This window comes from Saccopteryx bilineata, chromosome 1, assembly GCF_036850765.1.
Source record: "Saccopteryx bilineata isolate mSacBil1 chromosome 1, mSacBil1_pri_phased_curated, whole genome shotgun sequence".
In the NCBI taxonomy this organism is placed as follows: Eukaryota; Metazoa; Chordata; class Mammalia; order Chiroptera; family Emballonuridae; genus Saccopteryx; species Saccopteryx bilineata.
The window spans coordinates 113487291-113504979 of NC_089490.1; the positions used below are offsets into that span (position 1 = coordinate 113487291).

General features: G+C 43.3%; 1 protein-coding gene across 1 annotated transcript in view; it reads right to left on the bottom strand.

Moving 5' to 3' along the window:
* GRIN2B (glutamate ionotropic receptor NMDA type subunit 2B) overlaps positions 1-17689 on the bottom strand; it is a 481700-nt gene that overhangs the window by 43276 nt on the left and 420735 nt on the right. Inside the window, exons 10-11 of the mRNA XM_066264523.1 lie at positions 14267-14392; positions 11140-11369 (exon numbers count right to left, since the gene is read on the bottom strand). Coding sequence (XP_066120620.1) covers positions 11140-11369; positions 14267-14392 — 356 coding nt within the window. The remainder of the gene's footprint in view (positions 1-11139; positions 11370-14266; positions 14393-17689) is intronic.

Genomic DNA, 17689 nt, shown 5'->3' on the forward strand with positions numbered 1-17689 from the left:
AAATGTAGAAAATTGCTCCATGTTCCCAGTCACAGCCGCGTCTGCACCCTGTGTGGTGTGTTCATGTGCTTGCAGGGTGTGTCATGTAAAGGCATGTGAGTGAATAACCTTGTGTGTTCAGTATGATATTTTTTTTTTCTGGGAGCAATAGAAAGGCTCACTCCCCAGAGGTTCCTCTGCCCGGAAGTCGGCGGCTGCCATGTCCTTCATAGTGCAATGCTGTTTAGCAAGCTTGTTCAATTTGTATGTGAAACCTCTAGGAGACATCACTGGACATCACAGCATTCTTTCTCCAGTACCAGGATGACAACCAGCGCAACATCTCTTTTGGATTCAGTCCAAAAGAAGCTGAGTTCCAGCCATCTCAGGGTCCACTGGCAATCGGTTCTTGTAAGGAACAGTACTGGCTTATGCTTAACTCAGAAATACTGTGGTGCTACTGATAAGCAGAGAGAGTGTGCGGAAGGTTTAAGGAATTAAGCATTTAGCAAATTTAATAGCAAGGTGGTTTCTAGACTTAAGCTACTTATGCTCTCCTTGCCGGAGTGCTTGAGAAACAATCAATACTGCTCTTGCTTTCCTTCTCTCCCAAGACGGAGACGGAGAGAGAGAGCAGGGTGCATTTCCCTCCTCTCCAATTCTTTCCTCTCTGTCTTCCTTTCTTTTCCCCTAAACGGAAGGCTCCTGAGATTGGGATCTTGTTCTTTCCATCTGAATTAAGTACATTTAATGTTTACTTCCTAGAAAGACAAACCATGGTGCCCAATACCATTCCAAGTCTTTTGGATCCATTCATCCGGTCAACCTTCATTGATTAGTGGCTCTTAGACATACAAGAGGCCATGAGTACAGAAATAAAGACAACAGAGCTCTTGTTGAAGATATTTCTAAATTCCAGTGAACAAGTCACTTTTAGGTTCCTGTGTACTCACAGCTGGGTAAAGACTGGTCTACAGGGGTTCATAAGCACCCCTTGAGAACCCAAGAAGCCAGGCTAGACAGGGTCCTCAGGACAGGGAACTTGCCTGGATTCTGCTGCGTCAGGCCATTGCCTCTAGAACCACACCTGCCCCCTTCCTGTGTTCACTTAAAGACTGGTATAGGGCTATACCAGTGCATTACACAGGGCTGGCTATGGGCTGCGGAGTCAGCTCTCGCTACATTGAATTCTAACATCCTCATTTCCTAGTTGTGTGACTTTGGTGAATTTGCTTAAGGCTTATATTGCCTGATCTGTAAAATAAGATTAATAATATCTATCTCAAAGGGTGGGCATAAGGATTAAAAGTAGCTACGGATATGAAGAGTCTAACAGTAGGCCTGGCACATAAGAGTTTAATAAGTGTTCAATGATAAGGGAAGAGAAAACCAAGCAAATATGGCCCCAGGAATCCCAGTGGCTATCAGCTAGCTGAGAAATAAAATCCAAAGTGCAGTCAGCTCTTATAGATCCTATATCCTACCTGTGCTCCTCCATTCTATGGGGTGGTGGGACAAGCAGTGGGGGCAGGAGCAGGAGGAGCCATAGAGGCAAGAAAGCACTCACTTGGTGACACGGTGGTGATCTGGCACTGATGCTGTCTAGGTGTGGTCGGTATTCAAAGCAGCCTTCTCCTTGGCCGGCAAGTACACGGCTGCCCAGAGGACAGCCTCTGCCTCAGTGAGAGCCGTAGTCTGTAACCCTCTCGGCACAGCTGGTCACTTATAGGAGTCCCTTCCCCTTCTTCATCAAGTGACATCCTTCTAGAAAAACTTCTGTTTGGGTTGCCTCATCCTGGGCAGGAAGTCCTTTTAGCAGGGTACCTTTAAAAATACCTCCCTCTACTCAGGGCTCAGACTGACTCCCTCCTTCCCATGTGGCCTAGTTTGGTCTGAAAAAACACAGACCCTTCCAGCCACAGGCCGGAGTCTGGCCCACCTACTGGTGATCTGCTCTAGACAAGCCCTGTCAGCTTTGGTCTGTCCCTTCTCCATTCCCACTGAAGGGGGTGAATGCCAAGCTCTGCATATGGTCCCCCTAAGGCCCCTTTAGTAAGTGTTAGGCCAGTGGGAGAAGGGAGCTGTTACGTCCCTCCAATAACTTGCTCTCAAGTACCAAAAGAATTCTCAAAATCCTTTTTCTACTTTTGTTTTCTGGCTGCCTCCCAGCAGGCTCAACTGCAGTGGAAGCTTTCTCCCCTGGTACCTTTATTTCCAGCTAGGGAGACAGAGGCCTATTTAATTTGAAAGGGTTCTCCAGGTGATTTTGATATCCACACTCCGCTCCATCCCACCCCTTCTTAAGCAAACACTCCTTCCTGTATCCCCACTACTTATACAGACTAACCCCATAATTTCAGAGTGAGGATCTAAGACCCTGATCTTCCTGCTCCGGATAGTTTAAGCTGCCTGCACCTGGGAGCTTGCTTCTTTCCTCCCCTCCATTAGGGCAGCTCTCAGGGTGGTGCTGGCCTGCAGTTCATGCCCTCGACACTACAAATCAAAGCCCCATGAATAGAACCGGAAAAAAACCTCCAGAGGAAGTGTCTGAGACCACAGTGTTTACAGAGTGCGAGTGACCTTTCCGTGGCCCTCGGTGACCCGTGCTGGAAGGGAAAACTTGACATCAAATTGTAAAACTAAATGGTCGGGTGTCGCCAAGCCTTAGGCACTGTCCGGCCCCCACTGACCCTAGCATATGCCCAGCTATGCAGAAAACTTCCAAAAATATAACAGGTTACACAGAGTCCACTGAGACCCTTGTCTGCTCTTGCCAGCATCATAGCGAGGGGGTCCTGGAAGGGCACAAAGACTGAAACATCCATAAAAGCCCAGAGCCAGTCCAGGCCACAATTTTCACTGTGAATAGAATTCTGACATCTCTAAAATTTGATGCATTTTAGGCCTGATGGCTTGGGCCACGTACACATTTTCACAGCTGCATTAATTTGTCTCAAAGCACTTGAACTTAGTTGTCCAGAAGTGTAACACTAACTCCTAAAAGAAGAAGTCTTTAACCCACAAGCCAAGATTTAGTGAGCATATAAAAGCTTAGCCCTCTTGGACTAAACCACTTATTTCTCATTTTTGTTTTCAACTAGAGAGAGACAAGGATGTTAAAGAATGATTTTTTAAAAAGAATATAAATAAACTTCAGAATGAAGAAACCACCTTTAGTAGTCAGCTAGAAGGGAATAGCTCTCTTCTCTTAAAACCAGAAACTTAGCTGCACATAGATCGAACGTGTGTGGCAGTCCCCAGAGCCACTTATTCTTCCCAACCCAGGAGAGATGGCCTGACGGGGAGAGACCCCTTAGGGAAGCCACAGAAAGTCCAATGAATCAACCAGTTCAAAGAAATTCTCGCTAGCTTTTACTATCAGAACACCCAAAGCTCAAGTGCGCATACCATGAGTATGCTGTATATTCTGACTTTTATTAACTAAAACTGTCTGTTGCCTATTGCTAGCTTTCATTTGGGGCCCAGTTCAATTCAACATAGGCAGGGAGATCGTGAATTTATACTCATGATAGTTTGTACTCGTACACTAAAAATATTTTAAAGCTCCAGGAAGGCTTTCGTTCTTTAATATCTTGCATAGTAACATCTTTCTAAAAAGAGTTATACGGAGCAGACCGATACCAAGATTGGGTTTCAATGCTTTTCTTCCTTCCTCCCTGTCTTATATTTCACTTTCTTTCATTTCACAAAGATGGTTCCACTAGTATCAACAGGATGAGTTACAATTTTCTTCTTCTTCTAGGTAAGAAAACCTTCCAGCGATCCACTTTGTAAAACTTATGTTCTATGCACATGAGGAACTGGTGTTCCCTTTGCAGCTCTGCTGAGTGCCAAGTTCTTAATTACCCAATTATCTTGTTATCGTTCCAGTTTTGGAGGATAGAGCTACATGTGCACACACACATATGTTGAATGTGCATTCCTGTGTAACATGTTCATCTACATGGAAAGGCTACCTGGTTGCCTTTGATGATGAAAAGTGTCACTCATCCCTGGAAATCAGATAAAGTCCCTTCCAGTTCTGTGATTTGAACAACACAGCACAATCCAGAGGATGAGAGGAACCCATTAATATTTTCCCCAGAAGAGAGTAATGAAAACAATGCATCTTACAAAAACATGTCCCCAGTTCCCTTTACCAGTGACATTATTACTATGAGGGTGAGGAGAAGGCTGTGTAGGAAGTGCACACACAAGTAACACACTGCATACTGTGAGAAACTGCCATTAGTCAGGCTTGAGGACAGAGTCAAAGGGAGCACACAATGGTGTTTAGGTTTTTTATGGTCTTCCTGAAATTAACCAGCGTGGAGAAGACTCTGTGTGTGAAACGTGTTTCTGCAGATCTTCAGTGAGATGTGTAGACCAGCTCTCCCAAGCAAAGGAGACTGGTGAGAAGAGGTACTAAAGCAGACCCTGCTGTGACAAGGACTCACTTTGGAAGGAGGGGGTGGTGGCTGGGGAAGGACACTGAGAAGAGCAGGAAAAGCACCAAAGACCAAAGGGTGGCGTGAGCTCCCCTGCCAGCTGTGAAATTGGTAAGCATCAGTTGGCGTGGCTGCTTTCCTGTAGCTGCCATAACAAATCCCCAGGGAGTTGGTGACTTCAACAATACAAGTTTATTCCCACAGGCTTCTGGAGGCCAGAAGTCCAAAGTTAAGGTGTTGATTCCTTCTCTCTTCTGGCTTCCAGTGGCTCTAGGCATTCCTAGTAGCCCCAATAGTCCAGTCTCCATTCTGCCTTCCTACGGCCTTCTCCTCTTCTGTCAAATTTCTCCCTGCCTTTCTCTGAGAACACTTGTCACTGATTTAGCATCAACCTGAATAATCCAGAATAATCTTATCTTGAGATCCTTAACTTAATTACATCTGCAAATACCCCCCTCCTCCAATAAGGACCACATTCAAAGGTTCCAGAAGTCAGGATATAGATGTACCTTTTTGGGGGGCCACCATTCAACTCCCAACAGTCCCCAAAAGTAGAGTATAGCTGGAAGGTGAGGAGTCCGGGCAGGAAGTCACAGGATATCGGAAAGCAAGGAGAAGAGGGCAGAGTGAAGTGGGCAATGTGAAGGGTGCCCAGACAGGAGAAAGAGAGGGCCCTGGGCCCCCTTGGGAGCACAGCAGTCAGCACTGGGGCCTCTGCGTCCTGGGGCTGGGACTGCTGAGCCTCACTGGATGCTGAGCTGATAGAAGGGTTTGCTGCTTTAGGAGTTAGGGTTCCAGAGGGCCAATTGAAGAGACATAATAGTCCCATTCTCAAATACAACCAGAGAAGAGGTAACAGCTGACCATGACTGAGTGAGATAGGACTGGGCAAGCCCTGGGTTTTGTTCTGGATCTATGTGGGTGGAGGCCACCAGGCAGTAACCTTGGTGTCTGGGACAGTGGTCCATGCATAGTGTAGACTGGCTCTGCTACTAAAGGGACAAAGTGGCAGGCGCTGTTGCCCACCTCATGCATGTCCTGTACTCTAGGGTTTGGGGAGTTTCTTTCTCTTGCCACTTCCTCCAGACTTACTCTTGACCAGCCATTACAAGGTGACTAGTTGCTTGACAGCTCCAGACACAATAAATCATACCCCTTTATTTTTCTCAAGTACCTAGAGGCCCTGCTCAAGCCCTCCTCTCTAGCTCCCTGTCTAGTTAGTCATGCCTGTCGCTTTTCCTAGTAAGCTATTTTTAGCTCAGTGTTGCATGGTCTGACCAAGATAGTCTGGGCCAGGACCAGGTTGTGACAGATCAGGCTTGAGGTCAGCTGTCTTCCACTGGCTCTCAGCCTAGAGTTAATAGGGCAAGAAAAACACATTTGTACAGTAGGAAGCATGGCCCATTTCCTCACACGTGCTCGGATACCATCCGGACATTTCAGCATAGTTGTGGGGTAATACGCTTATCTTCAGGCTCATTTGCTTCCAAAATGCCTACTGATTTGTTTGCATGCTGCTTAATCAAAGTTACATCCTGCCTATATCCCAAAAGGCTATGAGGTGACTTCCAGACCCTACGGGACTTCTCAGAAACTCCAAGTATGCATGACCTAGAAAGGCCATGAAGTCCTTCTTCAGTTGTTAGCAGGCCATCCTGATTGTACCTCCAATGTTACAGCAAAGATGGCTGCTGTCATGAATTAGATAAGCACCTTTGTGACATTCTGAAGTTAATTAAGTTCCTCTACTCCCTTCAGAGAAGAATTGTAAAATATAATGTGTGTATATGTCACACTGGTGGTAGGGATATGTGAATCAGGACAGAGCTACATGCCTTCGGGAGCCCAGCAGCCAGATGGCAGCCTCCAGTGACCTTCGCAGTCTTTGCCTCCCCACAGGCTTTCTTCAGCCCCCGTCTTCGTAACCAATCTCTCTCTCTCCTGCTGCTACCCCTCCCCCACCCTCCAACAGTGGCTTAAAGCTCAGGGTCACAACAGGTCTGAACTAAAGACAATTTGAGGGTTATTAGTTTGGCCAATTACAGTACTAGAAATCACCAGTATTCTCTGTTTCAAGTAATACCTCTGAAAGACTTACTGTGCAATGTGCAAATGTTTAAATACTATATAATTATTATGGATCTGTTAATCAGATAGCTACTTTTTAGTAGAAGAAAAATAATCTAATTTGTTAAACTTTGACTGGGTAGATGGGAGGGTAGGAAGAAAGGGAATTAACTGGAAAAACCGTCAGTATTTGAATCGGGTGGCACACTGTTCAGGGGCTCTGGGCAGCCAGGAACATCAGCAGGGCTAATTACTTAACCTCTCTAAGCTTCAGTTTTCTTATATACAAATGAAGATATTAATAGCACTATTATGTAAAGTAATCTATGCAAAGTATTTGGCATTATGCCTGACTGGTAAGACCTGGAAAAATGTTAGCAGAGATATTATTGTTGAGGTTGTGTTAAGAATAACAGTAACTGTTATTATTATTATCAGTAATAGTAGCAGCAGTATGAAGAGTAGTCATGGTAGTGGTAGGGTATTGTGCTCTGAGAAGGATTGGAGTTAAATGGAACTAATACAGAGAGTCATTAAATGAGAATCTAGGGAATTAAATGAGAAAGTAGGGGCAGGGTGTCAATACCAATCTTTAGCTATGTCATAGCTTTGTCTGGAATTAGCTACAAGGGAGACATCCTCATAAAGTGGTTTTAGAGTCAAACACAAAGGAACTCAAACCTTGGTTCTGTCACTGGATAATGTGTCACTAAACTTCCCAAAGCCTCAGTGTCCTTATTTGTAAAATCTAAGTAATCATACCTATATGAAGAGTATACATATAACACATATGTAGCACACTTAATGTACCCAGTACCCAGCAAACATGTCCCATCTTTCACTTGGCCAAGCTCTTTCGCCTACATGCTATGGCTGGCAGACTGCAAAAGGAGAAATCCATCTGGATAGGTGAGAAGTAAGAGGATTAACATTGCGGGCTCTTTGTTAAGAGAAGAGAAAGGTCACCAGTTCTCTTATATCCTCCTCCTCTTAGAACTGCCCCCGTATTTAGTTAGAGCAAGTAGTGCAAAATGGAAGCCATCCAATAAATAGGAGCCCCAAATAGGTTTCCATAGAAATTTAACTTGGATCATTTGCATTATTCACCTTAAGATAAATGAGACATGGAAACATTTTTCTGCCATAAAATTCAAAATAATTTCTTAAGAATATATAAATGTAATGGCTACAAATATTGTCCCATCATAACGCTAAGATATTTATCATTTGATCTGAGTTAATAGAGGATATGCCATCCATGATAGTTAAAACAAGTTCAGGAAACTTTCTTCATTTTAAATGTTACTTTCCTTGATGAAACCTGAATTATATTGAAAAAAAATCTTCAAAATCACCTTATTTCTATTGATATTATTGCTTTGGTGTCTTTTCTACTTTTCAAAATTCATAGCATGTACTTTCTCTCATGCAAAGTTAGTCCCAAGACTTTGTTTTAAGTATTTTTAAGTAAAAATCATTAAGAATTACAACATTTTTAAGTAAACTTTCAGAAAACTCTCTTTCTGATTTATATTACTGTTTCTGACACTGATGTGTAGTTATATGCCATTACTTATTAAAATGTTTCTATAATTATGTAAATTAGATTTACACTTTCTGGTAGGATGCTCACTCTTAACTATTTTCTCATTGGCAAAGTTCTGAAATATAGCAGAGAGAACCATTTAAAGCATTTTCAAATTCAACAGCTGTGAAAGGGTTCTGGCTCTCTTGTTGCTTTCTTTGCCTAGAATTCTTAGTACGCTGCTTTGCACAAGAGGCTGTTAAGTAAATAAACCTTCTCTCTCAACACTTTTTAAAAAATGATAACCAAGTTATGACCACTGACCTTTTGGAACTCATAGCCAGATAGAAGGAGATATGGTCAGCTATAGAACCACAGACTACTACAGTCCAATGTGGAAGCAAGTGTTATAATAAAAATAGGAATGACAGATGAGAGAATGGTTAATTGCCCAGAGGAGTCAAAAAAAGATCCACAAATAAAGTAATCTTTAATCTGGGTTTTGAAGTTCTAGTAGGAGTTGGATAAGTGCAGAAATGAGGAGAAGAACATCCCAGGCAAATGCATGGCTGGCGAGGATAAGAAGTCGAGGATGCCTAGATCTGAATGATACAAGAATCCAAGCATTGGCTGATGAGACTGAAGAGCTGCAGCACATGGGAATCATCTGTAAAAGCTTTGACAGCCATGTATGAGAAAATCATCTTTAGTCAATAAGCAGTAGAGCCACTGAAGTTCTTTAAGCAAAGAACCGATACGATCCAACTTTTCAGATCATAACCAATATGGTATAGAATACAGACAGGTTTAAACAGCCTAGAACGATATATGTCTTTCAAAACCACAGAAGGAAAAACAATCTCCTTTCATCTCAATTATGCTTAGTTCAAATAGAAGATCATTTTGTTGTTGCTGGGTGGTCCATGAGGATCTGAAAAAGGTAAATACATTGTCCTAAGCAATTCTCAGAGACGTTTGAAGAAAACAATGTGATAATGATCCATTCCCTGCTTTACAGTCTAGAGCCCCAAGAAGTACTGCAACTCATCCCATCCCTACCATGCTGTCAGTGCATGGAAACACGGTCCTGCCACTGTGTGTGGGGAACACGGGCCATCACACCCCTGCCACAGCCTCATGTGAGGACAGGGTCCGCTTTATCTCTGACAAATCCCCACGTGGGGGACAGGATCTATCATGAGTCTGCCACATTCATGTGCTAGGGTGGTCACGGTCCACCTCCGCCACACCATCTCAGTATGAAGCCCTGAGGAAGTAGCTGTTTATAGCCCCACCACTTGCCAGGTTACAGAAATAGGCACGTAAAGTAGTGGTCGTAAGTAGGTGAAGGAAGATAATGATGAAGGAAGAAAGGGTAAGGACAAAGGAACAATGACAGAATGAATGAATATCCTGACCAGGCAATGGCGCAGTGGATAGAGCATAGGATTGGGATGTGGAAGACCCAGGTTCGAGACCCTGAGGTCACCAGCTTGAGTGTGGGCTCATCTGGCTTGAGCAAAAAAAAAAAAAAAAAAAGCTCACCAGCTTGGACCCAAGGTCGCTGGCTCGAGCAAGGGGTTACTTGGTCTGCTGAAGGCCCACGGTCAAGGCACATATGAGAAAGCAATCAATGAACAACTAAGGTGTCCCACCGAAAAACTGATGATTGATGCTTCTCATCTCTCTTCGTTCCTGTCTGTGTGTCCCTATCTATCCCTCTCGCTGACTCTCAATCTGTCCCTGAAAAAAAAAAAAGAATAAATGAATGACTATATGGATCAAATCATGATAAATCATGACTTAGAAGAGAGAAGTAAAAAAAAAAAATTCTTAAAAATAAGGGAGAAAGAAACACCAGAGAGGGAATATTTTTTAAAATAGGAGGAAGAATAAAGAGGAAGACAAACCAGAGGGTGAGTAGCACAAAGAGGTGAACATAGCGAGCTGTGTATGCATAAACACATCTGCATCTTCCCATCCCCTAAGAAGCTCACTTACCTTCTTCACATGCTTCTGCACATTCTCGGCCAGCAGTGATGAACAGATGGAGAAATCAGAACTGAACCCTCAAAGAGAACATCTCTTCCTTTTCTATCTTCCCAGACCATTTTCTGAGTGTTTAAAGTTTTATCTTTGGGAAACCTCACCCATGTGATAAATTATTCCCTATCTGAACTATCTGTCCCAAACCCTCATCTGCCTATATTTCATGGCTTCATCATGGTGGACAGGGTGGGACATCAACATTTTTCTAAATTTTTAAGAAACACAGAGTAGAAAACTTGTTGAAAATAAAAGCCTCCAGAATTAGTTTGAGGGTGCCCATGAGCTTTACTGGATACTTCATGAAGGCCACTCCGATCACTAGTCTTGGACCATCTGGTTATCATGGTTTCAGGAGACAGAGTTCCCAAGGAAACTGATGCTTCCCGCAGACCTCGAGAGCCGGATGCACTTAGAACAGGGCTTGCATGTCTACACCCAAAAAAGATGGAAACCAGCAGACACTCTCCTTCCTCTCTCAATGGAACAGGCCAGCAGGGGGGCCTGCCACTGGTAGGGGGGCAGCCAATTGGTCAGCCCCACACAGGGCAATCATCGAGTTAAATAGCTGTTACTTCTCGTCAGGACAAAGAGAACAACCCTCCTGCTCAGCCTTAGGAACACACAAGTGCACAGAGAAACAAACGGAGAGCCCACAGCCAAATCCCACTGGGAGGAAAATGAAGGCATAATGGGCCAGTGCCCTCAGTGGGGGTGCATGGGGCGGCCCTCTAATGACACACCACACAGCAGCCCCACGCAGATAGGTGCCCCCACTGTACTCAACAACAGGTACCACACACTCAGAAAGCTGCTAATATACTAAGCTCCTTATTTTGCAGCCAAGGGTGTACTGACAACCACCTTTCACAAATCAGAAGGCGAATGTGAAGTAATATTATTTTCAGTAGGGTTAGTAATTTCTGCTCTCATTTAAGACTTCCTCCAATTTGAGGAAACGTAAGAAAGAACAGCACATTCTAAAGATTTAGAAAAATTAACAGGTACGTGAGAGCTTTGAGTATGGTTCAGAATGGGAATGAAGGAAATACAGGTTTTAAATGGTTCTCCTACCTTTTTGTCACTCAGGCCGGAAACCTGGTCCACATACTCTTCTTGGATCATGAAGGCAGCTAAGTTGGCAGTGTAGCTGGCCAGGAAGATGACGGCAAAGAAGGCCCACACGGATACCATGATCTTGGAGGTGGTCCCCTTCGGGTTCTGCACGGGCACGGAGTTGTTAAACACTAGACCCCAGAGTAACCAAATAGCTTTGCCGATGGTAAAAGACGGGCCACCTGGCTCTGAAATGGACAAAAGATGAAGACAGAAAGTTAAGGCAGAGTCACTGGTTCTTCTGAAACCTGCAAGTACACAGAGCTGGTAACTTGATACTCAGAAGAGGAAACCTTCCAACTAAAACTCAGCCTTTTCACAGAAAGCTTTTTAAGTCAAGAACTTGTGTCTTTCTTCTCCTGGGACTTCCCTGGAAGACATAAAAATTTTTCTTAAAACAAACACACACACAAACAAAAACACCAGAGGCCTTGGGTATGTGTGGAATCTTGCTCCAACTAACGGTCATGACTCAGCCAGGGCACCAGAGGGGTCAGCTTTCTGCCTCCTCAGGATCAAGGCCCTCAAGATTATATCAAATCCAAATAACAAAGGCAACTATCGCATTATTGTCACACATGTGTCCCTATTCCTATTGTTTCTAAAATTTATATTTGTATCTATCAAGGAAGTATTTCAACTTTAGAAAGATCAGTAGGAACTGTGCTGGGTCTTTCTCTACCATTGTTATAGACCTCTTCCAATTTTATCCACACTGATGCTGAATGGCTTTCAATGCACTTTATCTTGATTTTCCCTTAGCTTCTAGCATCTACCACTGAATGTTTCAAGGACAACTCTGACCCCACTCAAATGCCAATACTTCCCAAATGGTTTCTTACAGTATCAGCTCTTGTATAAAAGACTATCAGGAAGCCTAGACAGGTAGTTCTAAACCCCTGGCTTTGCCATAAGTATCTGTGGGCAGTGAGGGAGACTTTCTTTGACCTTCCTTCTCCCAACCTTCACACAGATAGTGGCCAGACTTCTGCCAATACATTTCTTGTGACCTTACTGCTTTTTCTGCTTGGCGATGAGGAAATCTTGCCTGATGCCTGGGCCTTCGTGTAGCCTCTCCACAGCAGAAATGAACAGCTGCCGGCACAGTTTTACAGCACATTAGCACAGGTCTAACGATGCTATCTGTGATCCTGATAGCATCTGCTCAGCCAACTAAATCATCGGTGACTACACATGTCGAGCCTAATATCTAACTGTGCACACACATCTGTGCATTGTGGACCTTATTTCATGGAACAGATGTGTAACTAAAAAGATGTTTATAAATCAAAGTTTTATACATTGTAAAATGCCTCAGAGAGACTTGATATTTAAAGTGGCTCCATGTTGAATTCCTCTGTGAAGACAAGCATCATTTGGTGAAGTGAGTAATTGCAAAGTAAGCCCTTGCTCTGAATTTTGTGTCTGAATTTTCGCCTTCTTGATTTTCTTTGCGTGTAAGGGATAGGGGCACACTAACTTTAGCTCTTGACCCTGTCAGCATTTGGATGTCCCATGTGCTTCCCAGATGTTTCATTTGTTACTAATGCCCATCAGGACGAGGAGTGAGCCACAGCTTTTGGATGACCCCTTGGCACAGGCAGAAAGCCTTGACTATATCATATTGAGGAGAATCCAAACATCTACCTAGTATTCACACACCAAATAAGAAGGTACGTGGGCACCTGGAACTACTTCAGTGCAGGGGTGGTTCACACATGGGCTGTGAAGTCAACAGAAGCACTAGGGGAGCTTTTATAAAATACAGCAGCCTGGTACCTACTTCCAAAGGGCCTTATTAAATTGGTGTGTGGTAGTGGGGAGGGCTGCTATTCTAATATGCAAGCAAGGTACTGAATCACTATTTTGAAACATACAATGGTCTAAGGCCCTCTCTGAACTTAGTGAATCAGAATATACAAAATGAGGTCTGTGTACCTTTGTTTTTTAAGTGTCCTATGGATAATTCTTACATGTTGCCAAGGTTAAGAATTCAAGAATCTAAACAACTGAGAAGCTGCAAAGAAGTATTGATGCTTCTCATCTCTCTCCCTGTCTGTCCCTCCCTCTGACTCTCTCTCTCTCTCTCTGTCTCTGTCAAATAAATAAATAAATTAATTAATTAATAAAAAAGAATCCAAGAAACTTTCATCTTGAAGGCATAATTCCAGGATAAACCTCACATTATGGATGGGAGAAGACTCAGAAAAGGTGTAATATTTTCTCACCCTGGAATTCTTTAGAAAGTGTTAGAGAAGCTGTTTATAAGGATCCCCTGGCCCTCTTCATAAAGCTAGTAAACTTTCTGTGAAGTCCCATAATTGCTTCAAGCCCATGGGCAGCCCTCACATCTCTGGACCTACAGAACCAGGGACTTGGACTGCCCCCAGTAGTAGCTGTGGCTGAGAACTGTTATCTTCTGGCCATTGTATTTCAAATGTCCGATTCCAAGTCTCTCTGGCAGAGGGACTAGAGCAAGATGCATGCTTTGGAGATATTGTATCTCACCGTGGTGATCCATTGGCTACGGAGGGCTCTTTCAGCTACAACTACCCTCCTATACAGTCTGTTTTTCCTTATTCTTTTTAAAAAATATTTTGTATTGAATTTATTGGGGTGGTATTGGTTAATAAAATAATATAGGTTCCAGGTATACAATTCTATAATACAGCATCTCTATATTATATTGTGTGTTCATCACCCCAAGTCAAGTCTCCTTCTCTTTATTCTTACTATATGGGTGTAGTCTGTCCTGTTAGTCCACTTGATCACATGGACTGCTCTTAGCATAAGGATATGGAAGTAGTTTCCTCTTCTATGTACATGTGACATGTAGCTCCTGCCAGCTTTCATCTCATTTTCCCCACGGTTAAACTGGACTGGAGGTGAGGCTTGAGCCAGGGAGGGGACATATAATTTTAAACAAACATCTCATTTGGGGTATCTCTAATGAGCCATCAAGCTGGTGACAAAGAAGGCTGAGGAGTCATTTTCAGAAATGGATAAGTTAAGGTAATGGAAGGTACAGAGATTCAAAACTGAGAGCGAGAAAAATGCAGAAGAGCAATGGTTGCAATGGCCTTACCTCTACCATCAGCGAGGCACCTGTTATAACCCACGGGGCTGAAGTATTCAAAGACAAAGACAGCCACAGCAGAGACAATGAGCAGCATCACAAACATCATGACCCAGACGTCAGCACTGAAGGGCTCTGGGGAAGGAAAACAAATTAGTGCTGAGGGTTAAATGAGAGAAAAAAGAGATTCTAATTAATTTACATGTTTATTCACTCATGCAACATGGATTTTTTTTGGAAAAAACTACAGATGTGCACATCCCTTCAGACAGCCAGGACATGGGCTAGGCAGGAGTGAGAGGCTGTGTCTGAGCAACTCCACTTCCCTGATGCATGTCAAGACTTGTTTTCTTTCAAACACATGAAAAGGACAGCCTCTTGCCTGTGAATTTTTGAGACTGTAGAAATGGTGTCTACCTTTGGACCAGTAGCTGGGTCTTTTGATAAATGGTACAACTGGAAGAAGTACTAGCTATGGAGTAAATGGATCATACCGGACCATGTCCTGGCTTATGGTTTCGTCTACATGGCCACACAACCCAGTGGAGACCTGGAAGAGTTTTCACCAAAGCTTCCGAGCCTTACAGCCAAATTCATTCTCAACAGACTTAGTTACTATTTCAGGTTTGAACTGGCTCTGTGATAATTATGTACAATGAATAGCTGGCTCCCTTCCCTCACGTCTCTTAAACTTTCTAGCCTAGATCTACTTTTTTTGACCCACTTTGATGTATATATTTTATAAGACATCATTAGAGTATAAGAACATAAGTCAGAGTTAAAAGAAATGCATCCACATTGAATATCAGTATCTGCAACAGGGGAATTTAGCAGATGACAAAGAAATATGCTTTGGCTATAATTAACCAAACTGCTACCAGCGAGCTCCTATCATCAGGTCACATGGTTGATGCGACAAGATCAGGCAAGAGAGCGATAATGTTCTACAATGCTTTCTTTAATTTCTTTAATCGTGTTTGCTGACTTCCTTCCAGTTGATCTAAATCTCTCTGGCTTAGCGGTGTCCAGAAATTGAACCCTATATTCCAGGAGCCATCTCTCTGAGGGCCTATAAAAATGGACAGTCGCTATTTTGTCCCACAATACAATGCTCCCTCAACTGTGTCCCAAAATAGTTCAGGCATTTTAGCTGTCACATGACATTGTAAACTCATAACTAAGTGAATTAATATGCTGCTTTATCCACCTTCCAAATCATTAATAAAGATGAAGTTAGAAAAGGGGGGAAAATGGCTGGAAATCAGAAAATATTTCCTTACTTTGAAACTTGTAAACTCCCAAGGGAATTATTAAAGCCTGGTCACTTAATCTATTTCAAAGGGACTTTGATAAGGTGTATGCCAACTGTGAAATGCCAGACCTTTCGGTGGCAGCCAGAGAGGGGAGGGTAGACAGTCCAATTCAAGCCTCTATGTAGTGGAGTGGAGAACACTTCTCCCCATTGGCTCTAATTGGTTGCAGTCCTACCCTGATTTCACTTTTCTTTAAGATTAGAGAATAGCTGAGTAAAAGTGTTTTCTCTATGCTTTCTTTCTCCCCATTAAGCCTAGGGAAACTTTCTGTGTACAAAGAAACACCCCATATTTGTTTGGGTCATTACAATTTAAGAAGTGCTTTCCCCACATATTTTATACAAAAAAAATCCATGTAATGGTTCTTTCGTTATAGGATTACCATATTTATTTTACAGAGCAGTAAACTAAGACTCAGAGGTCAAGGTCCTTTCCAAGTTCATACTCAGAAAGTGGCAGGGCTACATTATAAAGTGCTGTCTACTGAAGGCAAAAGTCTGTGCTTTGCCTATGTATTATCTCACATCTTGGTCTCTGACCACCACATTTCAGAGCTCTGAAATGCCCACTTGTGTATTGGAACACAGGCTCTGAAGGCAGCCATGTCTAGGTTTTAATCCTGAATCTGCTCATTAATAGCTGAGAGACTGTTGGGAAATTGCTTAACTTGAGATTCAGTTCTTCTGCCATAAAATGGGTATAATGAGAGCATCCCTGAGATAATATAGTCAGTGTTTGTACAATAATGCCTCGCACATCACATAGTAGGTGTCCAATAAATATTGGCTTCTCTCACCCCTGGAATGAACTACTGCTCCCCCACCCCTGCACACATATGTACCTGCCTGGCATTTCTACATCATTCTAAGGCTATCCCAATGTATCACTGGTTCTTCCTGTTCAGAAGCTAAGGTTAGTTCTATCCTGACAGGGTCAGAATTAGAATGTAGCTTTGTTTATATATCGTAATGTTCCAATGATCTTTGTAAAAGTAAAAGCAAATAAAATATATAAAACTGCTATGAGGATTAATGCATTAGAGTATGTGCCATCTAATAACATTCCATATAAAACTGGCAGAGCCAGAATTTGCTTCATTGGAGGTAATAAGGTTGGCTGAGAAACTTAAACTTAAGTAATTTATAGAAAAATTCTATGGAATCTCTAACACCACTTTGTAGTGCATTAATTGAATAACTTCCCTTCCTGCCTGGATAGAGCTTAAAGAAATTTTAGTCACTGTCTATTATCCTCATGCAATAGGTAGCTGATGTCCTTTGGACAGATTGTGACTTGTCTAAGGGCTTACAGCTTGTTTATGTCCAAATCAGGCTTCTTTGTCTCCTAGCCAAGTGTTCTTCTGTTTTTAAGATGACATTTTATTTTCTAACCCCTTGATCTCATGCCCCCTGCAAAAAATATGGGGTATGAGCTTAGAAAAGGTCTCCCCTAATTGAAATCCTGGCCTTATCAAACCCAGTCATGTCATGTCTAATGCTTCTGACACCTGAGTAATATTGAAGAGTAGGAAGTAGTGAATGGCGTGAGGCGGGCAGAGCAGGATAGGGGGCACTGAATGGCGTGGGGAGGGCGGAGTGGCATGGAGAGTACTGAATGGTGTGGGGAGGGCAGAATGGGACGGGGGGGGCACTGAATGATGTGGTGAGGGCGGAGTGGGACCGGAAATAGTGAAGACACGGGGAGGGCGGAGTGGGTGAGGGAGGCACAGCATGGCGTGGTGAGGGTGGAGTGGCATGGAGAGTGCTGAATGGTGTGGGGAGGGCAGAATGGGACGGGGGGGCACTGAATGGTGTGGTGAGGGTGGAGTGGGATGGGGGGGCACTGAATGGTGTGGTGAGGGCGGAGTGGGACCGGAAATAGTGAAGACACGGGGAGGGTGGAGTGGGTGAGGGAGGCACAGAATGGCGTGGTGAGGGTGGAGTGGGATGAGGAGTGCTGAATGGTGTGGGGAGGATGGGGTGGGCTGGGGAGAAGAATTAGATCCGCTTTATCTGACAAACCTCAGAAAACTCAGGTAAAAACAGTAAACCTTTTCAGGTAGCACTGATCTCAATTCTTGAAGAAAATTTAAAGTCATAATTACTTCAGTGATATACAC